Source organism: Phytophthora parasitica (genome assembly GCF_000247585.1).
Source record: "Phytophthora parasitica INRA-310 unplaced genomic scaffold supercont2.23, whole genome shotgun sequence".
In the NCBI taxonomy this organism is placed as follows: Eukaryota; Oomycota; class Peronosporomycetes; order Peronosporales; family Peronosporaceae; genus Phytophthora; species Phytophthora nicotianae.
The window spans coordinates 526,767-552,386 of record NW_008649009.1 but is presented as its reverse complement, the minus strand read 5'-3'; the positions used below and the strand labels follow the sequence as shown (position 1 = coordinate 552,386).

Genomic DNA, 25,620 nt, shown 5'->3' with positions numbered 1-25,620 from the left:
TAGTGAAGCCGTCCAATTCCATCAATCACTTCTGGTAATGTTGTGAAAGTAAATGTCTAGCCCGCTTTCTGACAGTATACAAAGCATGATAAAACACATCAGATATGTCGAAAACGCAAACTCAGCCACCTATCCATTCACTGGAGCGTCATCTCCATCTCCTATAACGGCATCGGCAGCTAAAACTTCCTTACGGGCGGGCGCGTTTCAGAACCAGTACGAGAAAATTTGGGCACATTGCGTACGCTTGGACTGTCCGTCGACTCACCACAAAAAAAAACAACAAGCTGGCATATCCTGGATGCATCTGATAGTCCGCAGGTGAATATTGGGTAGCCAAGATCACTCAATTTAAACGTTGCATCAGCATGGAACAGGATAAAGCGGCTATCGGTGCAAAACTCGATACACTTGTTGATAACAGCTCGGCTAGTGATTCCAATGCAGTATGAATCACCGTCTGTCCCCTTGCCCACGTAAAGATACCCATTCTCGACGTCTTGGTAGCCGAAAATGAATGGTTGATTTCTACCCTCTATTGGGCTAAAAGCATGCTCTCGGACAAGTCGCTTTACCGATTGAATTGGGTTTTACTCCCTTGAAGTCTCTGCAAGTATTTAGCGCGATTGCTAAATTGTTCGATAGTTGGATAACCTCGAGGAGGCGTCATAATATCTAATGATCGGCGCGAATGGCTGAGGATAAACTGAGGTGAAATTAAGCATTCATCTTGTTTCAACATGGATTTTTTACATTACTTCTGTAATCAATGCATTGTGTGTCTCTTCACACTCGTTCGAGTCGGCGCAGATATGATCATGTCGATCGAGGTATATGTGTCACTTGTCGGTGGCTTCGCATCACCAAATTTTCCATGTATATTTACATGAACCGATAGCCAAACAGGTTTGCTGGTACATTTTAATCGTCGCTCCACTCCCCACTCGCAAAACTTGCAACATCGAGATGGAGCTGTATGGCTCACGCGGCTGCAGCAGAATTCAATATCCTTGACCTCGTCCAGGGCTTGTGCTGACTCCACGGAATGTAGCAATTCTCGACTGTCATCATGCGTGGCATTATCAGTAGAGAGTGTTTCTACTCTACAGAGCTGTCACATCTCCACCAAACTGTCAACGTTCCACAGGGTTGTCGCCCCTCCTCTGGGCTGCTTCTACTCTTTCGAATTGTGTGGGGCCACACCTCTTGAATGAATGGTTTTGGAACGGGGCACCTAAAGTAGGTATGCTTCTTTATTGTACTGAAATTCACATAATCTAGCGAGATTTATGTGTTATTCTCTCTAGGATATGTGCATATACTCCATGTGACACGTATATATATGCTGATCCAGAAATATCTGTACTGATCGCTTGTTTTGTTGTGCAATACATCTGTATTGTCTGTGCAATTCTACCGAGAAATTTGCATAAGTCAACCATAAGCACTAAGGTTTGAGAAAAAAGTCTGTAAGGTTACAAGCGCTAAGATCAGTACTTAATTATATCATTACTACTGTGTTACACTCAAATTAAAATAAAATAGGAAAAACGAATGTACTACATAGATGTGGGGGGTTGGTTACAAGTGATAAGAAATTGTGTATTCATTTTTAAACTGCCAATGGAAAGAGTACTAAGCCAGGACGGCCACAATGCCGCAAGACGAAGTCGGGCTAGAGGTGCAACACGACGTTAAGCTCTTCCTACAAATTCAAGCTGCACTTCCTGCGCAAAAGCTCGTGTGGTCCAAAGATCATCGCAAAGCAAGGTGAGAAGAAGAAAGAGATGAGTCGGCAATCAAGCAAGATGCAGTACATTAAGAAACAGCTCGACAAGTTTGGGTGGTGGGGCGAGGAAGAGGAAAAGGCTGACGAGGACAATTCCATGGGTGTTAGTCTGGCTCGTAACGCTGTTCGGGTGACTGGGCCGGACAAATTGAACCAGGCGAAGGCGCTAGCAACCATCGATTAGCCCAAGGTTGCAGATACCCGCTACCCAGAGGTTTCACAATAGTTACGGAACATAGATATTGTTGTTCTTTTTTTGTTCTTAACGCAAAATGATACATCAGCATTCTACGCGCTGAAAAGGTCAGACTTGCTAATGTTCGAAATCGCTCGCATACGTCGAAAGTGTACTAGAATTAAGATAAAAGATTATGAATACTGTCTTAGATGAAGTCAGTTATAGCAGTATAGATGCGTTTATGACCGAAAAAAACTTACTAACATCACGTTGAAGTGTGATGTCAGTAGGCCATGGTTGAAACGCGGCCATATAAGATTCAAGACAATAACCAATCCAAAGTCGCTAGGCATCGTACAGGGTGTCGAGAGACTGGCCTTCTTTCACTGCGTCTGCAACAGCATGATTGCATGAAAACTTTTTGTCTTGCCAGTTTCCGCATGTACACTCTTGAGACGGAAGGCCCACAAAGCGCCAGGGGTGGATAAATCCAGGTCGTTACGATTTCCCAAAAGCCGGACATTGTACGCGCCTTCCATACAAGGAGTCACGCTGCAATGTTCAGCAGCAACCTTAAGACGGGAACGCTCACTAGATAGAAGAGGTACAAGTTCGCATCCAGGGTATTTGGTCAACTAGTTCATCCCCATCTGTCGTCGTGCGACACCAGTTCGATCAGCTTACGAAAGTAGAGCGCGAACGCGCCAAGTGGTTTAGCGCTCCGACATTCACTGCTGCCCCAGTTGTTGGCTTGCTCGGTTAGGTTAAACGTAGTCTCATCATATGTCGGTAACATGAAGTGCACAAGATACTTGTATTTAACTCAATGTTTCTTGTCGACGCCTTGTAAGTATTGAACTGCCGCGGATTTCGTACTCAAGCACTTCTTCTCGAATGTGTTGTAGTCACCTTCGCAGTCTCTTCGAGCCATGTAGTCAATTAACCCTCATTCTTTGCCCGTAAGAGAGGCGCCTTTGCTGTTGATGTTGGCTTTAATGTAGCGAAGGCAAAATCTATTCCAGCATCCGGGAAAACTTCTGCAACCACCTTTCTGGCGGTCGGACACAATAGTGATTTTCGTCATTTCGCCCAACGTCTCTCTGGTCACCTTCAGAAACCAAACCCAATGATCGTAATTCTCGGTCGGAACCAGAGCAAAACAAAATCAAGATGTAGTTGTTGTAGTCCTTTGCAACCGCGACCAGAAACCCCATAAGAGTTCATTTTGCCCTTTAAGTGAACTTCATCCAGTCCAAATAGTCACCGTGCGTTAAGGGCAACCCGCATTTCAATACATGGCAGAAAACATGCTTTCTGAAACGTCTCATCACCTTTCTTTCTCCACGCGCCAAAGTGATCCTGGGTTATCTCCGCTATCAAAGTGAATCAGCTTTCCACTTTCTGATAGCTGATCAGCCGGTCAATTGAAGTGCCATCATGAATCTCCTGCTGAATCCTCGAAATTGTCGAAGCAGAAGCATTGAAGCCCTTCCCAAGCAGAAACTCAGACATAGCAGAGCACGCCATTCTATCAGGTTTACCTTGGTATGTAGGATGCATCTTGATCTCGATTAAATGTGTGAGCTCTTTGACGCTTTGCGTAGTATGACACTTGTCTTTTGGTTGTACCTTCGGCTACAGGACGACTTGAAACCCCCACGGGCTTTAAATGATTGTGGCATAAATTGACGCGCGAAATCTTCTAAAACCCGTCCATTCCGCATACGTTCATTGAAAACGGACAGCGGGTATCCTGCTCAGGCGCTTACTTGTCATAGAATTGTTGCCCGTTTAGTTTCTTGCACACGTACTTGGCGTTGCCGCCACCTAGTCCCTTGGCGCTGAAGTGGTCCACAACCAGCTGAAATCCACAAGCTTGAGCAAACTCTTTATAACGTATTTGGATGGCCTTCTGGGACCCATGGTACTCTGCCCCCGCATTGTCACGACGAGCATAAGCTGCTCCGTAGTCGCCTTTGCCTGGTTTGGCTTCCTGAACTGCAACACCGGGACGCAGAAGCCCCATCTCTCTTGACTTGGAAAGGTCGGCGGCCTCGAGAGAAAATGCAACGTCGCCGTAACAGAGTTTCACCTTGGAAGATGCTGGTGTTATCTCTAACAGTCTTGCTTCGTGAGAGCCCTGGAAGTTGAGGAGAAACACTTATGGGGAAGACTCGAATCCAGGATGCTACAGGGAGTTTTTTATTTTTAGTTTAGGTTATAAGCTCTACCAACCCCTCAGACTAAGGTTTTACTGGAAGGCTACCATCTCATCCTTGGTTGTGTAAAAGAAATCACAACACTGCAACATGAAAAATTGGGTTAAATCGATTATTGCTCGTTTATTTCAGTAGCTGAAAACAAAACTACTCGTAGTTGTACTACGGTAGTACTGTTCAATAGCATTTTCACTACTCGAAATTACTATTACTACCAATCAACTGATTGAAGTGATTAAACTTGTAATAGTGTGAATTCCGTCCAAATTTGCCGATTTTGGTCGGGAGAACAATCGCCCACTTACAAATCCAAGTCATTAGTAGAACTCGCCACGTCTTTTCTTGCCACACGTCATGATCTTATTTCGTACTTAAACGGGTCAGTATACGGAATTGTATACGCTGGGCGATTTGGGGGAGGTTCATTCAAAGAACAGCACATGGAAATTTCGAGAGAACTCACAAAAGCACCATCTCAACAAAAAATCTCAGTCATATGGATATTCCTCCAATTCTACCGCTCTCCTCTCCACATCGGCCACGAAGTATTTAGAACACCAGATTTAGAATTCGTGTCGTCGGACTGATCAGCGATTAAGGGTTAGGGTGCAAGAAGTCCCACCGCAAGTAAACGATGCGGTGTTTCCGCGAATATCCAGGGAAATTGAAGTCACCAATACTGGTGCGAAGTGCACATGGCTCGAAAAATGCCACTTCAAAATCAAGGCAGTGAAATGTGTATTTTAAATCAGTTATAAAGGTGAGTATAGCTCTTGAACATGAGTGGAAGCGGAGTCTTTGTGAATTCTCGAGTGCGGGCAAGTTGAGTTGCACGTTGCAGTTCCAGTTTTATCAGCGTGTCTCACCGCGTGACCGCATTTACAACATCATGGCCGTCTGCTCCAGATTCTGTACTGTACCAAGAGCGGCGATAGGGTCCGTCTAACTATTACATTTTTACAGTTTGTATCCATAACGATTGAGAGTATTCACAGTGTTGGTGTAGGTGAGCCGCAAAGACAAGTTGGGCTGTCGAGATTTCCTTGCAGACGTCTTTAGATGTCTGGACGGACCAACCCGGTTGGCAAGAATATACTTCGAAATAATAAACTTGTAAGATGATACTGAAGTGCTTCGATACAAGAATTCCTGCTAACAAAACATGTTAAAGGGACAAATTTCTGTTAAATTGATCTCTTCATCCACCGAGAAATAAACTGATCACATGAACAAATCATTTTTTTTCGCCAGCGTTGAGACGGAGGCCATTTTAATCGAATGCAAACTGGTAAACGATTTATGGTTCATCAGCTAATTATCTACTATCTTATCTGCAGAATTCGGCTCAAAGGAGTACCATAAACAACGGGCAGCAATGCACCCTGGAGCACTATCTATCACAACATAACACCCAGGGTTGGTTAAAGGGCTACTGTACATGTAACACTGTGCTAATTGACATTTTAAAATCTAGATCTAGTCTACAAGTAGACATTTAGAAATGCGAAGAGAATCTCTGTTTGTCCGCATGTTTTCCCCATCTTCCTCCTATCTTTAATGGAAATATAACCTTTGAAAGGGGACTAGCTAAGGAAGGTGACCAGTTGGTCAACTTTTTGACGAAAACGGTAAAACTACAACCACCGTTGCTGCAATGATGAGTATTTACATTTGCGGTGGTAGCGAGGAAGACTCCCAGTTGCCCCCATGTGTGCAGCTTGATCTATGAATTCACTTGACGAATATTTACCTGAGAACGCTAGCAAGTGTGACTTGTGTATGTATCTACAATGTCCCACCTCTACATAGTAATTACCTTATTAAGAATAAATAACATAGGACAATCATTATGGTACGATTTGCCGCGGACAAGGCCGGCCCCCACTCAGTTTCAGAGTTCAGCCGCCGCGGAAGCCTGCAGAACGCCCGCACCGCAGTCGAACACGAGGACGCAAGTAGCTCATCGCCAGGCACCGCAACACGCAGGTATCTAGCTCACTAACCACCGCCGAAGATGCCGTTGGGAGAAAAGCTCGGTCGCCCCTTCGAGCTCCTTTCGCTCATCGGCCGCAAACGCAAGGACGAACAGGACGAACACCATCAGCGTCTCAGCGGCGCTGAGGCGCGCGCCTACGCTAACGCCACAGGCTCGGCCACCGCAGGCTATACACATAGCCACAATCACAGCAGCCACCACTCCAGCTCCAGCAGCTTTTACCCTGGTGTCAAGTACGAGCGCATCACGCCGGCCACGCAGGCGGCGCCGGTCGTCCAGTACGAGCGTCTCACGCCGGGTTCCGCTGCCGTGTCGGCCCCCATTCCCGCTGCGCCTAGCGCGCCCGCTGTAACACATCCGTCGCCTCTGGATTACGAGGCCGCCGCGCGTGAAGCAGCCTTTCCCAGTCCGGACCTGGTGCCGTCCGCGACCGTAGCGTCCAGTTCCTTCCGCTCGGCGCCGTCCCCCGCGCTGTCGTCACTCCCCTCTCCTGGTATGCTCACTCCGCTCACGCCCGCTGTCGGTGTGACCCCAACGCCTGTAGGACGCAGCCCAGTTGTGGACACTATTCGTCCATTGCGTCCGCCGCGCCAAGCTCAGAACCTTGCGAGCCCGGCTCAGCCACCCGTCGGCCCTGCAGGAGCGCCGTCTGCACCTTTCTCTTCAGTGATGGAAGAGTGGATGAGTCAGTTGAGAACTCCGACGCCAGACGTGACGCTCTTGCCGTCGCCTTATGACTTTAACAAGGACACACCGACGCCTATGGACACGAACAGCATGGACATGCGACGGCTACAGGACGCGCTGCTGCCGACGCCCCCACCTGATATCCATGATCAGAGACAACATCCTAAGAACTCGGCGTACGTGACGACGCGTGGACCACGCCCACTACTTGAGGACATTGCGTCTTTGTGTCGTGATTTGAACTCGCAGGATGCTGCGAACGCTAATAAGGGAATGCTGCCGCCGTCAAGTGGACAGATAGAAACCAAATACACGACGCTCCCGACAAGGCCGCTACGTGCTCGTGAGGAAAGTATCAGCAGCGCTTACTCGGATGACGGAGAGAGTCAAGCCAAGATGCTGGCAGCAGCCGCCGCACTCAGCAGTGTTTCGACCATGGGCGTAGCAAGTACCCCGTCGGCTGGCAGCTCGAACTCAGGCGCAAAGGGCAAACGCCGTAAGATGTGTACAGCTGAAGGCTGCCAGAATTTGTCGCGTTCGCGAGGACTGTGCAAGGCTCATGGAGGAGGTCGGCGGTGCAGTGTCGAAGGATGCTCCCGTGCTAGTCAGAGCGGTAGTTTGTGCATTACTCACGGAGGTGGCAAGCGCTGCACGGTGGAGGGCTGTGTGAAGGCAGCGCAGTCCCGTGGCATGTGCAAGGCCCACGGTGGAGGCGTGCGTTGCCGTGTGGAAGGCTGCTCCAAGAGCTCACAGGGCGACGGCTTCTGCCGCTCACATGGTGGTGGTCGCCGCTGTGGTCACCCGAGTGGCTGCTCTAAGTGGGCCCAACGCAATGGAATGTGCATGGCACACAGTGAAGGAAAGTATGGCAACAGCTACCGTGGACGCCAGCACCGAATGGAGCAGCAGGAAGCTCAGACCGTTGTCCAGCAGACTTGATGCGAACACGAGTGTGAAAGATACACTCGCTAGCACCCGGAGAAGCCGAAGGACTCTCCCAGCGAATCGACTGAGGCACAAGGGCCAGCAGTACCATACGAGGAGATGCTGAACGTGGCGAGGTCTCCCCTCGCCCTACGAGGGAGCGCGTGTGTTAGTCACGAATGAAGTGAACCACCCGCCTGATTGACTCTCCGGTAGTGTCGATCGTTTACTTGTTGTATACATTACTCGTTGCTCTAATGTGTTTATCAAACTTTGAGGGTCTGGATTTCTGATAACGCTTGGATGCTAGGCAAGATCTTTGCGAACACCAAAACGACGTGATTAATCAGAGATTAAACGGTCAACTTCAACGACGGAATGCGCCCGACTCAAGCGATCAGGCAAGCAGATACACTGATGGACATTCATGGTATTGTTGCAGACGTTTTTATACGAATGGATATCTATTGCTGCCTACTGTTGGACTGGGTGTTCCTCGTAGTAAGCAACACGCGCATCCAGGGCAGCACCAGCGAGCCACGTGGACGGGCGCCGTAATCCTCGCTTCGGACTACGCACGTGGTTGTAGCTGTCCACGCGCGCAGTTACGCCAGAATAGTCGGGCTTCTCCACGTCGATGAGATGTACAGGACATGCAGCACGGGTGCCTATCTTGTCCAGGGTTTCCAGTGTAATGAACGAATCGCGTTTGAGCTGGCCCTTCGGGGGAGGCATGCCTGCATCGGCCTCCTCGCGATCCCAAATATCGGTATCCCGCCGCTCGGGGAATGCGATGTGTTTGGCCTGCACTTTCAACGGGCTCGTGCCTAGCTTCATGTTGCTCCTACACGAATGAAAGCACGATAAGTTAGCGAAAGAACAATAAGTTGCACAGGGGAGGAAGACGTACACTCGGTGGTATGCATCGGTTTGGATTGTCGGTCGCACAAACTTCTGGTTAACTTTAAGGCGTGACGAAATCGTGCCCATACTTTTCTTGCGCTGGACGTCGGGGATGTTCTTGATAGCTGTACGCCCAGCGAGTCCGCCACCGCGTAGCAGGTTCTTCACAGTTGAAAAGGTGACGGATCCGCGCGATCCGCTCGTAGGATCCTGGCGCCGCACACACGACTGCTTTTTGCTCGAACGTCTCCGCTTGGTCATGCTGGCGCGAGATGCACGACGTTCAGCTTCGTCCCTTCTATCTTGGCTCTGCGTGTCGTTATCCAGCTCTCCTCCGCGAAACCACAACGAGCTTGAGCTAAGAGGCTGGTCTTGAGTGGGTTCAGGCGCGCCGTTCGCGAGGCCGAAGCGGGTCAGGGAGTATAGCAACTTGTGCAGCTCTGGATCGGTCACGAGTGGATCAATCGTCTGCTGCGGTTGCTGCTGGTCACGAGTTGATGAAATGGTAGACAAATCGGAGTCGTAGCTGGACTGGCGCTTCAGAATGCTACGCGGACTGGAGAAGGAGGCTGTCCGTCCCGGTGAATATTGAGGTGATACCGGTTGAGAGTGTGATGAAAACTTGAACGGAGAGCTGGCGCCCTGTGTTTGATAATTGTACTCTGTAGGTGAGTCGCCCAGCGGCAGCTCTGCTCCCTTGGCGAAGGACACCTGTTGCGCTGATCGAGGACTTTCCATCATTTGCTTGGGCGGCGACGGTGATCGCTGTTGAAGAAGGAATGGGTTCTCTTGAGACTCGTCGAACAAATCCGTGCTCATAATTGCCAACACATTGACGCTACCGACAGACCCGCAGTATGCCATCCTACCAGTCCTTGAGTAAAATCGATTGTGCTCTCCTTACCGCACAAATATAATGCTTCGAGCATGGTATCCGTTCGTTCTTGGAAGCATATTCCAGTTTCGTCCTCGCGTCCTCCAACCTTAGTCGGAGTCTGGAATTCAGTGTGAAGATGTGCTATTTCAGCTCTGTAGGTTTAAGAGTGCTACCCTAGTGGTATCACGCTGCCGCGATATGCGCTGAGTCAACGAGAGTGGTGTTGTGATCACAGTGAGTCTATCCACTCGATAGCCTTCAAGTCTCGTTCAAGCCCGATTAAAGTGATTAAAATTTCTTGATGCTTTCATTCGCGTCGAAGGCGGGCATTTTTGCTGCAATGGCAACGATGAAATCAACGATTTCATATCGGTACACTCACGGAGTTCATTATAAATACTCACGACAAACTACTCAATGCTTCCCCTACTGATCCACTTCCACTGCAATGACACGCAATTTACTAAGGTGGCTTGGGCGGCGCCACATTTCCTCGTGGGCCGCACAGCCTTGAGCCTTTCTTCCAATGGAAAGCAGATTCCAGAAGCACTTGTTTACGTCCGCGTCTGCTGTTGTTGATAGGTCTTTGCCTGTGACAGCATTTCCTTGAGGAGGTATCGTTGATGCGCGATCGAGTCCTCTACAGCTTCGACGGTGGGTACTGGCCGGCCGTTCTGGCTGACCAGCGAAGGCGGCATGCCGCGAGCAGAGCGAATCATCTGAGTAGTGTCCAGAGTCTCCACCACTTCCTCATCTAGCGAGCCGTACCGCGGGGCGTCGCTGCTACGGCGGTCCATGCAGTACGAGTTAGAGCTGTCGAAGCTCGTCTCGCTCGCAGTGCTCGACATGCTGCAGTTGTTGCGGCTGGCCTTGGCGTCTTCTAGCAGCTTCATGTCCACGCGCATTCGAGGCACCACCAGAGCGCCGTTCCTGCCGTGCATGGACGACGTTGTTGATACTGAAGTCTCGGAGTCCCGACGGCTGCGACTGCGGTCAGAGGACGACGATGTAATGAACGAGGCCGAGCCGAACTCCGAAGGAGGAACGATCGATTCGGCCTGGGTAGAGACCATAAGGATGCACTTGGTGCAGAACTTGGTCGTCTCGCCCACCGTGCGTGTCACGATGCACGACTTGCAGGCCACTTCACCGCAACTGCGGCAGTTGGCCTTCTTGGAGAGCAGACTAAACTTGCTCGAGCACACGTGGCAGTTCTTGCGAGATGAGAGCGGCACGAACTGCCAGTCGCTGATCATTGGAAGCCTCGCTAATAGTCTCTCTTGCACGACGATCGGCAGCTTGCTAAGACAATTGGCTACACTGCCGAGGAAGGAACTGACCAGCCACCCGGGAAGGTTCTCGGGGTGCCGTACGACGCCGTCCAGGGTAATGTCCGTGTGGCTAGCGTTCTGCGTTGGCCGCAATAGCATGATCTCCGTGAAATCCAGACGTGAGAGTCCGTGCGACTCCTTGAGCGACACGCACTCTTTGCGCTCGATAGACTGCTTAATACAAAAGCCTACGGGGATGCCGTCGATGTCGGTAGCCACGCCCGTGTACTCTAGGAAGCACATGTCCCGCTGGTAAATGGGACTGTTGTTGCTTAAGTTGATCGCCTGCCAGCGGATTGAGACGTGCTCTTGCATGTTTTCGGCGCTGCGTTCCTTGAGCACGCACAACGTTTGTGCGTCCAGGCTGTCGTTGTAGAGGATTTCGCGACGCTCTACCACCTGTGCCGTCGAGTCTGCGTACATGATCCCCATGAGGTCGTTGAGTGACGCCCGTACCGTTCCTTGTAGACGGTAGTGCAGGTCTCTGCTGTTATCTCCGACCTTGGTGAACCGCTTGAAGCCGGCGTGTGATCCGAGCTGCTTCCACGAGCGGTAGTCGACGTTACCCACTTCGCGGTCCTCTCGTGCCTTGTTCAGGGCGCTGTCGAGCTGAGTCTTGGCTGTTGAAATGTAGTTATTCAGGTCGTCCCGGGTCATGCGTACTCGCCCGAAATGGCCCCGTCGAAGCGGAAGCTGCAGCTTCGGCGCATCGTTTTGCCGAGCAATGGCCTGCGCCTCCACGCGACTGAAGTTCGTGACGTTCATACTCATAAAGTATCGACAATCAACTGTCAGGCTTGTCGAGGTGAAAACGCAAACTGAAGGCTCTTCTCGGAAGACCCAGCACTTTGCACGCACTGGCGCACGGCACCAAATGGAGCGAGAGAGAGGAGAAACCACGTGAGATTTGCACCAGGTTCTCATCTGCCGGGTTATCGAACAGAACGGGGCCTGCCGTCGAGCATTTGGCCGCATTACGGCCCTGTACAGAGATCAGGACACTCACAAATCCACGGTGAGCGGCACCCCTGCATCCCAGCATCCAGCTGGTGTCTCGCTCGACTGGAGACTTGAAGCGCAGGCTCATCTCTGCCGGCAAGTAAAAAAGATCGATCCTGGAGTTCGCGCCGTCGCCGTCGTTACTGAGGGCATGTCCTACGGGAAAGGTTGGGCTTTCATTTGCAAGTCTCGAATTCGGTGCGCAGGCATCATCGGGGCAATGCGTGCTGAACCCGATCGGGGCGTACATGTACTTGTGATCCCTACGACGTTGCGGCGGTACCGTACAGTGTTTCGTTTAGAGTGTCACGTTGGATTGCGGGGCGGAAGACACGCCGAATGAATACCAGTGCAACTGCTGCTCTGGTATTGATGATACCTTCACCGTAAAGATGCCGTGAAGCCTTCACTGAAGGTGGTGGTGAGTGGCCTTCTATTCGATATTTATGTATGCTTTTTCTATTCAGCCGTGAAGGTATCAATTCAGTACCGTTCGTAATGTGCACAGTAGTTGTAGATTGTTTCGAGACGTGGTGGTTGCCAACCACTGGTTGGTATCCACCGTACTGTACTAAAGTTTGCTTGTGTCCTCGCATAGTTTCGTCTCGACCGCGAGGTGCGGAGTTGAGAGCGACGTAAAACGGCAGCGAAATGCTACGCTCGACATGCGCCAGTGCAGTTATCCAATGAGCAACGCACGTGCCGAATTCACCGTTCGGTTGTCTTGCGGTGATTACAGGTGTTTCCTCTCGTAAAGCTACACCGCGTGCAGGAGGGACGAATTTCAACGCTTTGTGAGTCACAGTCATCGCTGTCGGATCGGATCTCCTGATTGAAGACGCAGACAGCACTTTTGTTTGCTTGGAGGGCTCCCAATAAATGCGTGACGGGACTGACCGAGAGCTTGAAGCGCGACGCTCTCGTCAGCCTTGGTAGAAATGTCGTCGCGACGACTTGTACATGTACCGACCTACACCTTTGACTCGGTTAGAGCCCGACGTTCGTGGTACATGTACCAATGCTTATCGTTGGCGGGACATTGCCAATCGCTCCGATTGCGGTCGTGAAAATTTGATAGGAGCACATGAAGGAGCGCATGTTTCCGCTGATGTATCGAGGCGGAATATATGCACCGTATCGTATTCCGAATTCGATCTTTGGTTGCACCTGTTTGTGGCAAAGCAAGCCAAAGTTTACCAGTTCGGATCTTCATCATCTGGTCAACTTGCCATCACGTTGCGTCCAGGCTGGACGCAGCGTGATGGCAAGTTCGGACTCCAGGTGGTTGGATGGCGATGTCGACGACGAGCCAAGGAAGAGCTCATGCCGCCGGCTTGCAGCTGCAAGCCAGATTGCGAAGGCAAAGCCAGCAACAAGAAGAAAACAATAAAAAGCTCAGCTCATCTGTCAGCTGTGAAGCGTACTCTTGTTCGCTGTTTGACACGAAAAATTAAGCTGTTCGACTACTGTACATGTGCAAGTCAAACATCTGAGGTTGTTCACACTCCATGTCACCCCTGTCTTGAGCCAGTCGCAGCTGGCCTTCCAACACTTCAGCTCTTCAAGTGCCATGCTCTACGTTCTTCACCTGCTGAACTCCTGCCATTTTTACCGTCCGTGGGCATGGTACAATTTGTGAAGTACCAGGTATCTAGTATATTTCGTATAGGGGGAGAATGCATGTGTATTTAGGATAGTATTCGTTGGTGCTACACACTACTGAGCGTCAAAGGTGCGACTTCGAGAAGCACGATCAAGTTCCATGGCCTGTATCAAGAAAATCGCAATCAGCATAATGAAAACAATAATTGACTTCCAAAGGCACGACATTCCAAAGCTCCATCTGCTCCTTTGGCTATGTGGTTCAGTCTTCTCCTTTTGTTTAGTCTTACCTCTCGGACAACGTTGTCGACACGATTCAGGTGACTTTGACGTGGTGGACGCTTCCTCTTCCCCTCAGGTTTGTTGAGCATCATTTTGTTGCGCATGGCAGTCGTCAGGAATGGTAAAGTCAAGATTTTCCTTAATTGGGAAACCAGAATTTCAATCTGGTGAGCACGAACACCCAACACCAAGACACACCAAAAGCGCTACATGTATCAGCACAGTCGTACCTGTCGTTTGCTGGCATTTTGAACCCAGCGCGGAACACAAAATCGTCGTCAGGACGATCATAGTCCTGTGCATCAAACAAAAACATCGGATTAGTATTCCGTCATCAAATTCTCTTGGCGCAGTATGGTTCTCTTACAAAGTCTGCTGCAAACGATGGATTACTTGGTTCGGCGTTTGCCGCATCAGCTGGAAGGGATCCAGCTTCACGAATGACAGAGGAAACGGGCACTGGACGGCTACAGGCCACACACATGACAGGTTTCGTTCCCATGGCTGTCGAGTCTCCATCCGTTGGCTGTAAAAGCATCAACTCGCCACGAATATCTCGTAATGCGACTTCGAAGCGAACCTTTAGCTGCTCCATCAGCTCTCTTCGAAGTCTTGCCAACTCTTCTGTTGTAAATTCGCGAGCATCTTCAAGACGGTCATCCACCTTCTGGGCGAAATTATCTAGCAACAACCGATAGTTGACATTGGCATTGGCTGCCCCACCGATACCAGAACCACGTTGAGCGCCCTTGTCAGAGTTGATAGCGCTGGAAACCTTCTTGGTGACTTCTTTGATAAAGTTGTCGTAAAACTGCTTCTGACCTTCGGGTGAGTTGTAAAGTCTGGTATCGAGCTCCCGACCCGTCATTTGGGAGAAGAGGTCGGTCAGCACGTCACCTTGTCTAGCTGCTGCCTCCACCATACTTTGACGGTCCATCGCAACTATAGAAGTCGAGTTATTATTGTTACCACCTCTGTTGGCGTTGTTTTCTGCTTGCTGCTCGGAAATCTTGGCGATTTCAGCGTACATCTCCTTGCGCAATTTCTCCATTTCATCCATGACGAGTTCTGTCCGTAAGTTGTTATTCGAGGATGCGCGCCGATTACCAGTGGAATTGTCGGACCCTACATTTCCATGCGTCCTATGTCTGTCGGATGCGCTGAGTTCTGCTGTTAAAGCGTTCAATCGCTCAATGTCTTCCTCAACCATAGCAAGTCGGCGTACGGCACCACTTAAGCGCAACTCCATCTCTCGCAGACCGTCAGGGTTACGTTGCTGGAGACTCTGCCGACGCTCTTCCTGTCCAGCGCGGTTTTCACCGTCACCGGCAGCGTTAGAATGTGTACTTCCATGGGAAACCCCTGCACCACTTGGCTGAGCGCTGTTAACATTGTAGTTTCGATGCCACAATGACCACAGCAATTCAAGCTAACAAGAAAAAAAATACAAACAGTTAGACCAGCCCAGGATACTTATCAAACAGAATTCAAAGGCATGTACGAACCTTTTCGCGCATGGCATCCAGTCCCTTGATCAATGGATCATTCTTCTTCTCAGTTGTGACGTTCACTTGGAGAGTTGCGTCGATTTCTTCGTCTAAATACCGCAATTTGCGAGTGTACTCCTCTTCACGGTCACCTTTATTTTGATCACCTTCCCCTGAATTGTTGTCTGTAATTCGTAACGGCGCTACTCCTAAACGAACAGCATTTTGAAGCTGCTTCACTTCGTCTGAAAGTGTCTGCAATGTCTCTGAAATGCTGAGCGGCGAATTCACTAACGGAGCTATCGATAACAATGTCCGGTGGTAACAGCGCTGCATTTGTTGCAAAGCGTGAAGAGTTTCGTCGTCACTGTTTCCTTGTAAGAGTTTATCCTCCGTCAGTTCGAGTGCCTTACGCCACTCAACCAACTGAGGCTTTGTATGGTCCTGGAATGCCTGATTGCGAGCGAGAAGCTCCTTCTGCATCGCCAAGCGAGCTTCCACCAAGTGAGCTTGCAGATGCTCGTTAAACACCGCGTTGTTTCGTAGAGCATCCAGTTGTTCTTGCTGAGATTGTGTAGTCCCTGAAACACCCTTAATAGTTTGTTGTAGATTCTGCAATGAGGCATCCGTCGAGCGGCGCAAATCGGCAAGCTTCGTGAATATTAGCGACAGATCGAGTTGCGGTTGTGACGTGGCTTCAGTTGCTGTACCAGCCTGTTTCTCAGTCTTGCCAGATTTCCCAGAGTCATCGGTCGATACTCCTGCACTCCCATTGTCCAATCCTCCACTCGACGTGTTACTCGAGTACATTGAAGCCATCGTCTGCTGTTGCACACTGAGATCATCAAGACTATCAGTCAATGCCTTAATATCTGCAGTATGCTTTTCCACTGCGTCGTCGTGTTCCCGAAGTTTCTTGTCATGATCGTCCTGTACAGCTTTGAGTTCCTTCAATTCGTTCATAATGTCGTTGGTGATCAATACAACCTCGTCGTATTTATCGCTCTTTCCATCACGCGACGAGGATTCGCCACTATTGCCATCCTTGCCATTAGATCCATCGGAAGACTGCGGGTTAGCCAACAAATCGGACATTTGAGAGGAGAGCTCATCTAGTGTTCCCATGCGGCCATTTAGCATGTCCAGAATCTGGTCATGTTCAGACACTCTAGCGGCCAGAGCATCTTGAAGTACTTGAAGTTTTCCCAATTCCTGCTGCAACTTTGATGTGGATGGAGATCCTGGCTGGCCTTCATTTGATCGAGAACTTCTTGGTGTTCTAGTGACGCTGTGATCACCACCGCTTCCAGCGCCGGTATCTAAGACACTACTATCTTTTTCTTCATTTGCATCAGCCTTATCGTTGGCATTGGGGACAAAAGTTCGCGCTAATACTTTTTCCAGCTCTTCTCTTAACTCCTTCTTGGCTTCATCCAGATCTTTTGCGGTCACGAATGACAATGTATCAACACTACTGATACGTGGAGACCGTGGCGAATTCTTCAAGGCTGAAGACGTAGCGTCCTCTCCATTCGCATCTGCCACTGACGTTTTATTCTGATCACCAGTACCGTCTTGCTGTTGCATTTCTTGGCCATCTAGTGGAGCTGGACGTTGAACTCCTTCTAGCTGGTTCTGCATTTCACCCACTTGATGCTGCATCGCCTCCATTGCAGCAGCAGCCTCCTTCTTTTCACCTTCAGCACGTTCCCAGCTATCTCGAAGAGCAGCAAGCTGTTGCTCGTGTAGAGCAACTTGGTCTTCCATCTTCTTCATCGCAGCATCACTACCCTGTTGAGCCTTTTCTTGCAGTTTTTGCTGCTTCGCCATCGATGCGCCTAGCGCTTTCAAAATTTTCAGTAGAGGCTCCCACGAAAGGCTATACGAGATGAGCTCCTCCTGCATCATGACAGCGAACATATCTGCGTCAAAACCATCGTTGTCGGTCTCTGGTGAACTCAACGCCGACTTGTCAACTTGATCGCTTCCAGCCATTTCAGCATCATTCTGCTGGTCAAGAGACACAGAGTCCTCCATCCCAACAATACTTCTCGTCTAGGCTCACTCTACTCAAACACAACAACCTAATGGAGTAACACCACAGCCTTTAAACATACCAGCTAGGCGTTTCGAAGTTCCAAGCTTGAAGCTATTTTGTGCACCTCGAAAACCACTATTCTGGGCAAATTCCTTCACGAAAACTGCGTGTTTTCCTACGGTTTCTCTCTGTACGAAAAAAATATATATTAAAAATAAAACCCACCTAACACGCAGTCCCTGTCAAAATCTTTGATATCAAGCAGGCGCACCAGGACCTACGACCAAAAATGCCGACGACACCCCCGTGTATGGAGTGACAGTTTGCCATAAGAAATGCTTGCAGTCGCCGTTGACTTTGATACGATACTTTCCTTCCGGGGTGATTTCCGAAATCCGCCATTCGATGGTAACTTCGGATCGGAACGTGCCCTGGCGCTCCCATTTGAAAGTTGTGTTAGTATCACCATCGTCCAAGTAGATTACCCAGACGCCTCCTTCACTACGACTGCTATCAGCTATCCATCGTTGCACTTCCAAAAATGTGCCCTGAGTTCGCAGATTATTTTTCGGGTGTGCAGCGTGGAAGCGAACGTTGACTGTGGATCCCCATCCATACACTTTCAAGGCATCAGCACCAGCAACCACGCTACCAAATGATGCGCCGGACGCCACACCGTCGTGAATGACTGGGATATTGTAGTCTAGCACCCCCATTCCTTTGATGCTCGGGGGTACTAGACCAGAATCGTTGAGAAATTTGGGCTCAGGCTTGACTTTATGGTACATGGCATCAACCAGGATCTCAAACTGTTGGCACGTGGCTACGAGCTGGTTAGGTCCGAAATGTGTCGATGCACCTTCGTAGCGTTGCACAGCGTATTCCTCTCTTGTCGTCATGTAGCCACAATATGCGTTCGTAAGGCCGGCAATCACGGGCTCGTGAATACTCTGGACCCCTGGTAGCAGTGCTGTTATCGAGGCTAGCAATGACGCTCGAAGACGCCTTCCAGCCATCGTTGTCACCTCAAACGGGACTGCTGCAATATGCAAGCAATCGGCAAAGGAAAATAATTGAAGCGGTAGTACTTTTGGTGACATTCCGTAGCGTGCCGTCGGGAAAATGATTGGTTTTTCCTTCTGCAGCGACTGAAGTTCCGGCAGCGTCGTTACTTTTGGATACGTCCCCCATCGAATGCCCTCAGGCACTGCAGGTACACCTCGACCATCGAACTCCGTGCCACTAACCATCGACACTCCAATACATCCGGATGACGTCGATTTTGGACACTCGGCATACAGTTGCCATCGTTTTTGCAGTTGGATACTGCAATAGTCCACGTACTGATGCGCGAATCTAATGCGTCCAGCAATCGGCGTGGTGGTTAGCGCATCCGCGTAAAGTTTTCTCGCAGAGTCGAGCTGTGCATTGGCCACAGTCACCATGCGTTCAAAGTCCTTGTGTTGCGTACACGGATGTCTCGGTCCGCAAATATTGGGACTCACGTCTCCTTCGTTACTCTGAGCAAAAGCTGCGACGAAAGCTCTCGGTCGATCCATAAAGTGTCTGGTGCCTTGTTCGCGCTCGAACTCATAGGCTGCGTAGCCTTTATTATCCCCCGTTATGAGTGTGTACCAATTGCCCATACTCGTGGGATGCACAGCAAACCAGTTGATCATCCCGATGGGGTAGCCGTCCAGTCCGTCGAACCTCCAGAGTGTCATAGTCTTATCCGTGTCGTGCTCAAAATGTGCCCGTTCCTGCTCTGGGTTGGCCAGATACGCGTCGGCTGAGCGGTTCACGGACGCACCGAGACATAAGCCTGTTGCGACGCGGATCACCGCCGGATGGAGGTTCCTATGGGCTCGCACTACTGCTTCGACTATACCGGAGACTACACACTCGAAGTTCTGTCGATCAGCGCCGTGTAGAGGTGGATGGACGCTGTAAATAAAGTAGTGCGACAGCCCGCCGGGCGCACAATGTGTGTGTGTCGCACTGATCATGACGTTTTCGCGGGTGTAGATACCTTTGGGGAGCGCTGGGTGTGTCTCCAGGCGAGTCACGACCGTCTGCGTGACCCATTCGGACACCATGCCGAGCTCGGCGCATACAAAGACGCAGTGAGTTTGAGAAACTGGGTCGTGGAAGGCGAACGCGCGCGCTCGGAGCCGCATGTGGATGCCCGACGTGAGCTGACCGACTGTAGCGTAGCCGAACATGCCCGCCTCAGCTGCTGGGCCAGTGATGTCGAACATGGCGGCGCCGATGCGGAGACATTCGCCGTCCTCCGAGATGGAGACAGTCGAGTGCGGACTGGGTGCCATGGTGGCGTTTTGGACAATGGCGCCAGAAATTCTTCTGAGCCAGGAGTGATGGTACCGACGGCAACTTCAACAACCTGATTACACTCTGATCAATTGGATCTCGATCAGCGAGGAGGGTTGAAACTGCGGTTTGTGGGGATTTTGAAATGGTGGAGAAGAGAAGGCGGTGGCGCTGAAGCTGCTGGTTGCGCTTGTGGACGCTGACCGAGGTTTAACAGTTAAACTTTCACTGCAAGCAATCTATTCGGGCCAAGCTTCGGCGGCTATTCATCGAACGGCGAGATGGCTTCAAATTTTCAACCAATCGTATGATTGTTTTTATTTTGGGCTGATTTCTAATTTGGGTCTGGAAATGGTGGTATTTTGGGCATTTCGCTAGTCGCATCAACTTCAGCTTCGGCATTGGATAGGTGTTGCCTCTTACAGGTCAGCGACCTGGAGTCACCTCCGTCTTGATCGAGCGGGCGAACAAGGCAGCAACGCCATCCACCAAGTGCTGCATTTATTGCAGCAGTGCCTGTTACTTACCGGGGGGAACTTTGCTTGGAGCCGCTGGTGGCAACTCATTTTCTCCGAAACCAGCGGCGGACGTTTCCTCCACCACGCTCTCACCGAGCAGGACACAGCAGCTTCAATTGAAAGCATTACTGTATCGGATAAATCACGCTCTTCCACCACAACGGAGCAACAACGCTAGCTTATGCTGGTGGATTTTCTGCTTCTAGGATGGAAGACACTTGCTTCAAGACAGCCCATTGAGGCATTCGATGATAACGCCGAGCAGGCATGGTTCTGGACATCGCAGAACCCACCGAGCTGGTTAAGAAACCTATTGCAACACGATTGATAATGTGCAAATACTGCATGAGCAATGCGGTACTGCTGCCTGCGATCGATGCGACTGAGTTCGTGATGTGATCCCTGTGGACTTACACGAAGCACGACTGCAGCAGTGCAGTCGATGAGTGCACGAAGCCACTCAGCTGTCCGCTTGTGAGAGTTCCGTAGCGTTTATCGCCGGTCGTCTTGCTGTGTCCATTGCCATTCTCTCTGGTCCATCTGGTCTCCGTTCTCCTTTCCACATGGAGAAGCGCACAGATCTCCAAGGCACTTGGCTCCACTATGTCACTCCCGCACCGTCATCACATCTCTTTAACCTGATATTATCGAAAAAAGACACTTATAGTATTTAAATGCTGCGGCTGATAAACCAATCTCTATAACCAGTTTCTCTCTACTACACAATATCCCAGAATCAATTTTGACAGGTTATACTGGCTCGTTAAAAGCCAGTGTCGCCCTTGGCAAGGACGATCACAGTCATCGCGCTGCCGCATATGCGCAAGTTCTCTCGCGCCTCGACCCGCGGCGAACAGTACCAGCACCCGGAGCACTTTACGCCCTCCAAGCCTTCACCGCTGCCTTCGGACGCCCCCGTCACCGGCCCCAAGCTCGATCCCATCAAGCCACAGGCGTCCATGGCGGGACTGCCACCAGCGCCACCGCCTGTACTGGGCCGTTCCGAGAGCTTCCAGAACATGATCCGCAGCCGTCGCTCCTCACAGGATGAAATCCGCGCGTTACTGGCGCGCACCACACAGGCGTTGGACAAGATCGTGAGTATCCGCGAGTCCATGGAGGACTTTGTGGACTTTAAACAGTTCGAGAAAAGGTCACAGCGCCCTTCCCGTCCCTCGCGTGTAAGCTCCAGCATCGCCGAGCTCGGGGAACACCCCGCGCGATCCACAACCACGTCTAGTTATGGCAGCACCGAAGCCTCATCTCTCTCAGAGGACCCGCTGGGAAGATCCACGACCTCTACGACGCATTCATCGTCGTCCATTGAGGATGACGGAGAACACGACGTCGACAGGGACCGAGAGGATGAGCTGCGCGCGAGGAGCACGGGCCCAGACGATCAGAATGAGCAGGATCTGGAAGACGCTGAAGAGGGGGATACATTCGATGAAGACCGCTCCATCGTCAGCTCCATCTCGACTGTGGACGATATTGCGCCACTGAAAGAGGCGCGACTGGACAGACTCAAGAGCATCAACATATCGTTCCACGAAGGACTACCAAAGGAGTTCTTCCAGTCGCTTTGTCGCTTCCTTAACTCCGCACTGGAAGTCAAGACTCGACACTCGAGATTTAACTTTTACAAGGAAGCTTTTACGGGAGGCGACGCAGTTCGGGAGATGTTGATCAGTGGCTTTGCAGAAGACCATCAGACAGCTACGAGGTATGGAAATGTCCTTGTCAGACTCGGATTTATCGAGCACGTGTCCCGTACGGACGACCAGCTGCACAACTCCAAGGACAATTTCTACAGGTTCACTAAGGTGCTCGAGTACGATGATCCGTCGGAATCGTTCGCCTCTGACACGGCCACGCGGAGACGTGCGTCCATTAACGCCAATAACTACCGTGAATCGGTGCTCTCGAACGAGTCTACCGACATGGTGGACTATGACTTCGCTACAGCTACCGACGAAGTCCACGCACTCGTTACGGAGGAGGCTTTGCACGTGTTGGCCAAGGTGCTGCACAAGGTATTCGAGCGCAAGAACAAGCTGCTGTTCTACAAGGGCTTCGTCGGCTGCTTCTTGGGCGCCGAGGCCGTGAACGTCATCCGCGAGATGCGGATCGCCACTACACTCATTGACGCCGTGCTGATCGGACAGGCGCTTCTGGACGAGGGCCTGATCGAGCCGATCGCCACCACAGTCTCTACTTTCCAGGACAAGTATGTCTTCTACCGTCTCACCAAGATATCGTCGTCGTAAAACCAAGTCAGTCATTTACTCTTTCACGAGCGAAGTGGTGGTGCTTGTGGAGTCAAAACACGCCTATCGACCTGCCTTGTGCATATGAAAGACAGCACATCTCACACTCTTCGCTTCAGTCCAGCCAAACCGGTCCATTCGTTGCGGTTCCCAACCTTTCCTGACTTCATAGTTGATCCAAGTCTGAAGGTAGCAAGAAACACAACTAGAGGAAGCTAATTTTTGTAGTCAGCGCATATTTAATTGAACCAGCATTGCGCACAGTCAAGTCCTGTGTTTGATACGTTGCACGTTCAGCTCGATGTCCACTCATGTTATTGAAGCTAATGCAAACAAACAAGGTTTGAATGTCAAATTGCTTGGTGTTACTACAACTTTTTATGGTATTCACGTACACTCGTGATCTGCATCATCGCCTCACAAGTTCATTTTACTTACGCCTTCATCGACTTTGTTCCCGTGGGACTTACATCGTCGCCGTGGAGAATTCTCTCGAGGTCCTCTCGGTTGACATGAGCAGCTTCCTCGAGATCCTGGTCGTGCTTGACGTCAAATTCCTTGCCACGAGCCTCAGGGCCGATAATTGTCAACAGGAACACGTAGACATAGACTACACCTAGGAAGATGCAGATCACCTTGCCATATTGGTAGCGGCTCACTCCATCCTCACCGTCTGGTAGTGGGAAATGTTCGCCAAGAGAAGCCTCGATAGTCGACGACGCCGAGGAAACCAGGTTACCAAGTTGGTAGGCGGTACCAACGACGAACGCACTGTACGACGGAGGAGACAGCTCCATCAGATGGATCGGGATGACACCCCAAGCACCTTGAACGCAGAACTGCTCGAAGAAAGCAGCGATCATGACGCTCTCGTCGCTAATGTAGCAGTAGGGGTACAGAAGAGCAGCACCGATGACACACATGACTAGGATCGAGAGGCGACGACCAAAGACCTGCGAGTAGTAGCCGACAAGAGTACCACCACAAATGGCACCGAGGTTGGCCACAACTTGAGTCACAGTGACTTGGTTTGAGTTGAACTCGAACTGGTTCTCAAGCATCGTCGGATACAGATCCTGCGAGCCGTGAGACTGCAGTAAAGACCACGTTAATATCTTCACAAAGGTGCAGTAACCAAGACAACTGAACGTACCATGAAGTTGAAGCCTGCCATGAGCAGCACCATGTAGCAGAGCAGTAGCCAGTGGCGCTTGAGTGCGATTTTACCCTCTGCCACGAATGTCTTGGTCATGTTGTGACTCGCTTCACGTACACGTTGGCGTTCCTGGAATACCTTGGTCTCGGGTAGATACAGACGGAAGAGGATGATGAAGATCGGCGGACAAGCTCCGAACCAGAAGAGCGGACGCCAGCCATGGCTGGTAGTGTTGACGAGCGCACGAGCGAATACAACAGCTAGCAGATAACCGAAGGCGTAACCCTGCTGCATCATACCCGAGACGATTCCTCGAGCTGCTGGAGGGCAGTCCTCGAGCGCCGTAGCTGCGACGTTGCCGTACAGACCGCCCATAGCAATACCGAAGAGCGCACGGACCCACAAGAACTGCGTGTACGTCTGACAGAAACCCGTGGCCAGCTCTAGTACGATGAAGAGCACATTGTTGACTACAAAAGGCCATTTCCGTCCCCATCGATCGGATGCGATACCGAAGATGATAGAACCGACCGAGCGCAACATTAGCACGAGTGTGATGCCCCATGTGATGTCGGTCTTGGTCTTGCCGAAGGTCTCGGCCAGGTCTGAGACTGTCATGGAGACAGTGAAGAAGTCGAAGGCGTCCCAAGACCAAGCGATGAACGATACGAGGAACTGTAGCCACTGCATGCGGTTAAGCAGCGCCAACACTTTGAGCGGGTTCTCCACCTTGGTCATGGGCGGTTTGAGTGTCGTGAACCGCGTCTTGCAGTACTCCCCGAACGAGAGTTCTTCGTCATTGCGAACAGGGTCAGCCGCGTGGTCTGATCCCTTGGGGGTCAGCGCCACCTGGTAGTCCGTCACGGATGGCATCGTAGATTACCGCAGGGATCGGGTCGAAGCTGCTGGTGCTTGTGCTCCAAAGCGCAAAAAGGATAATGAGCGATTAACGAGCGATCGAGTTTTGCTGGACTAAAGAGCGGTGATGTCCGGGGCAGCGTAGGTTGCACTTTGTCGGCGGTCCGGCTCAAGTATCAGCGGACAGGACAAGTACATGTTGAAGCTGAGACTCGGACTTGGTTTAACAGTGACTGAGACGGTGCAGTGACCACACCCTTCAACGTCGCGCATAAGTGGCGCATCTTCAGAAATTGACTCGCCTTCTGTATGTCGACTGAAGTTTGACTAGCAAGATGAGGCGGGAGGTTCATGTCGGAGCTTCAACCACGTTGGTAGATTTGCGAGGAAATGAAGGCAGACGACGTCAAGACATCACGCCCATGACGGCCTTCATCTCTGAACTGCGTCGCTGTTAGGTAGATCTGACTGCAGTACCGTATCGTGCTTTTGCCAAGGCATGCAACACCGACATGTGCGTCGACGTTTTTTTTAATCTGCTGGACAACTTGGCAACGCAAGGCACGATCCTTGCGTCTCAAGCAGGACAGAAGGCCAACAACATGTACTTCGAAGTACGTACCACAAGGTATTACTGTATTACATGGCCAAGAGTTGCGGTGCTCCGCGCTTCACCAATCGTTTTCGCAAGTTGCAAAATGAAGCAAACCAACTGCAACCCCCTTGAAGCACCGGCTTCGACAAGCCCACCGTCATGATGATCGTGATATGGTGGCTTTAATATGCACGACGATAGCAACCTCCATGGAGCTTCGAGTTTTCGAGTCCTGGCTCAACCTCAAGTCGGCTATGTGATTTGTCTCCTTAGCTCATCTCCAGCTTCTGAAGTATCAACACCCTCGCTCAGAATGATCTGTTGCTCAGATTGAGTTTGGTATCGTTTAGTCGTTCAAATTAAGCTCTCTTCGAAACGAGAGGACAGGATATACGCGTTGCAAAAGGCTCCTCGCATACGCTTGCTTTGACTTTTAACTCGCTTGGTGCATGTAGTTTTCTTTTTCGCAGGGTAGATACATCAAGCGAGGGAATTCATCGGTTATCGTTGAACATTTGCGTCCAATGCGACTGTCTTCACCGTCTCTCTTCTGAGCTCGTTCATCGTTGTAGTTCATCGAATCAAT

The 25,620-nt window shown here is 50.7% G+C and overlaps 9 protein-coding genes across 9 annotated transcripts; 3 read left to right on the top strand and 6 right to left on the bottom strand.

Moving 5' to 3' along the window:
* Positions 1 to 1,654: 1,654 nt before the first annotated feature.
* PPTG_10852 (hypothetical protein) lies at positions 1,655 to 1,973 on the top strand (the record flags this gene model as incomplete). Its single annotated transcript, XM_008906330.1, has 2 exons — positions 1,655 to 1,681; positions 1,755 to 1,973. 2 exons carry the CDS (start codon positions 1,655 to 1,657, stop codon positions 1,971 to 1,973), a joined length of 246 nt encoding a protein of 81 aa, XP_008904578.1.
* A 1,759-nt stretch (positions 1,974 to 3,732) lies between these two features.
* Positions 3,733 to 3,993, bottom strand: PPTG_10851 (hypothetical protein; the record flags this gene model as incomplete). Its single annotated transcript, XM_008906329.1, has 1 exon — positions 3,733 to 3,993. The coding sequence occupies one exon, from the start codon at positions 3,991 to 3,993 to the stop codon at positions 3,733 to 3,735; it is 261 nt and encodes an 86-aa protein (XP_008904577.1).
* A 2,045-nt stretch (positions 3,994 to 6,038) lies between these two features.
* PPTG_10850 (hypothetical protein) lies at positions 6,039 to 8,156 on the top strand. The gene has a single exon (XM_008906328.1). The coding sequence runs from the start codon at positions 6,201 to 6,203 to the stop codon at positions 7,806 to 7,808; it is 1,608 nt and encodes a 535-aa protein (XP_008904576.1). The 5' UTR covers positions 6,039 to 6,200; the 3' UTR covers positions 7,809 to 8,156.
* Positions 8,157 to 8,203: 47 nt separating this feature from the next.
* On the bottom strand, positions 8,204 to 9,595 carry PPTG_10849 (hypothetical protein). The gene is made up of 2 exons (XM_008906327.1): positions 8,704 to 9,595; positions 8,204 to 8,637 (listed from the first exon to the last, which is right to left on the bottom strand). The coding sequence occupies exons 1-2, from the start codon at positions 9,558 to 9,560 to the stop codon at positions 8,268 to 8,270; spliced, it is 1,227 nt and encodes a 408-aa protein (XP_008904575.1). The 5' UTR covers positions 9,561 to 9,595; the 3' UTR covers positions 8,204 to 8,267.
* Positions 9,596 to 9,934: 339 nt separating this feature from the next.
* PPTG_10848 (hypothetical protein) lies at positions 9,935 to 11,885 on the bottom strand. The gene has a single exon (XM_008906326.1). The coding sequence runs from the start codon at positions 11,877 to 11,879 to the stop codon at positions 10,128 to 10,130; it is 1,752 nt and encodes a 583-aa protein (XP_008904574.1). The 5' UTR covers positions 11,880 to 11,885; the 3' UTR covers positions 9,935 to 10,127.
* Positions 11,886 to 13,619: 1,734 nt separating this feature from the next.
* On the bottom strand, positions 13,620 to 17,311 carry PPTG_10847 (hypothetical protein; the record flags this gene model as incomplete). Its single annotated transcript, XM_008906325.1, has 5 exons — positions 13,620 to 13,670; positions 13,796 to 13,925; positions 14,018 to 14,082; positions 14,155 to 15,216; positions 15,293 to 17,311. 5 exons carry the CDS (start codon positions 17,309 to 17,311, stop codon positions 13,620 to 13,622), a joined length of 3,327 nt encoding a protein of 1,108 aa, XP_008904573.1.
* A 258-nt stretch (positions 17,312 to 17,569) lies between these two features.
* PPTG_10846 (hypothetical protein) lies at positions 17,570 to 19,639 on the bottom strand (the record flags this gene model as incomplete). Its single annotated transcript, XM_008906324.1, has 1 exon — positions 17,570 to 19,639. One exon carries the CDS (start codon positions 19,637 to 19,639, stop codon positions 17,570 to 17,572), a length of 2,070 nt encoding a protein of 689 aa, XP_008904572.1.
* Positions 19,640 to 20,425: 786 nt separating this feature from the next.
* On the top strand, positions 20,426 to 22,774 carry PPTG_10845 (hypothetical protein; the record flags this gene model as incomplete). The annotated part of the gene is made up of 2 exons (XM_008906323.1): positions 20,426 to 20,515; positions 20,929 to 22,774. 2 exons carry the CDS (start codon positions 20,426 to 20,428, stop codon positions 22,423 to 22,425), a joined length of 1,587 nt encoding a protein of 528 aa, XP_008904571.1. The 3' UTR covers positions 22,426 to 22,774.
* Positions 22,634 to 24,632, bottom strand: PPTG_10844 (hypothetical protein). Its single transcript, XM_008906322.1, has 2 exons — positions 23,579 to 24,632; positions 22,634 to 23,516 (listed from the first exon to the last, which is right to left on the bottom strand). The coding sequence occupies exons 1-2, from the start codon at positions 24,452 to 24,454 to the stop codon at positions 22,860 to 22,862; spliced, it is 1,533 nt and encodes a 510-aa protein (XP_008904570.1). The 5' UTR covers positions 24,455 to 24,632; the 3' UTR covers positions 22,634 to 22,859.
* Positions 24,633 to 25,620: the final 988 nt, after the last annotated feature.

Bases quoted from the DNA above. Each gene is read 5' to 3' on its own strand.
- PPTG_10848 (XM_008906326.1), bottom strand. From the start codon at position 11,879: ATGCGGCCAAATGCTCGACGGCAGGCCCCGTTCTGTTCGATAACCCGG.
- PPTG_10844 (XM_008906322.1), bottom strand. From the start codon at position 24,454: ATGCCATCCGTGACGGACTACCAGGTGGCGCTGACCCCCAAGGGATCA. The intron at 23,517-23,578 runs GTACGTTCAGTT...TCTTTACTGCAG, and splicing joins TGGCAGGCTTCAACTTCATG to TCTCACGGCTCGCAGGATCT.
- PPTG_10849 (XM_008906327.1), bottom strand. From the start codon at position 9,560: ATGGCATACTGCGGGTCTGTCGGTAGCGTCAATGTGTTGGCAATTATG. The intron at 8,638-8,703 runs GTACGTCTTCCT...TCATTCGTGTAG, and splicing joins ACCGATGCATACCACCGAGT to GAGCAACATGAAGCTAGGCA.
- PPTG_10850 (XM_008906328.1), top strand. From the start codon at position 6,201: ATGCCGTTGGGAGAAAAGCTCGGTCGCCCCTTCGAGCTCCTTTCGCTC.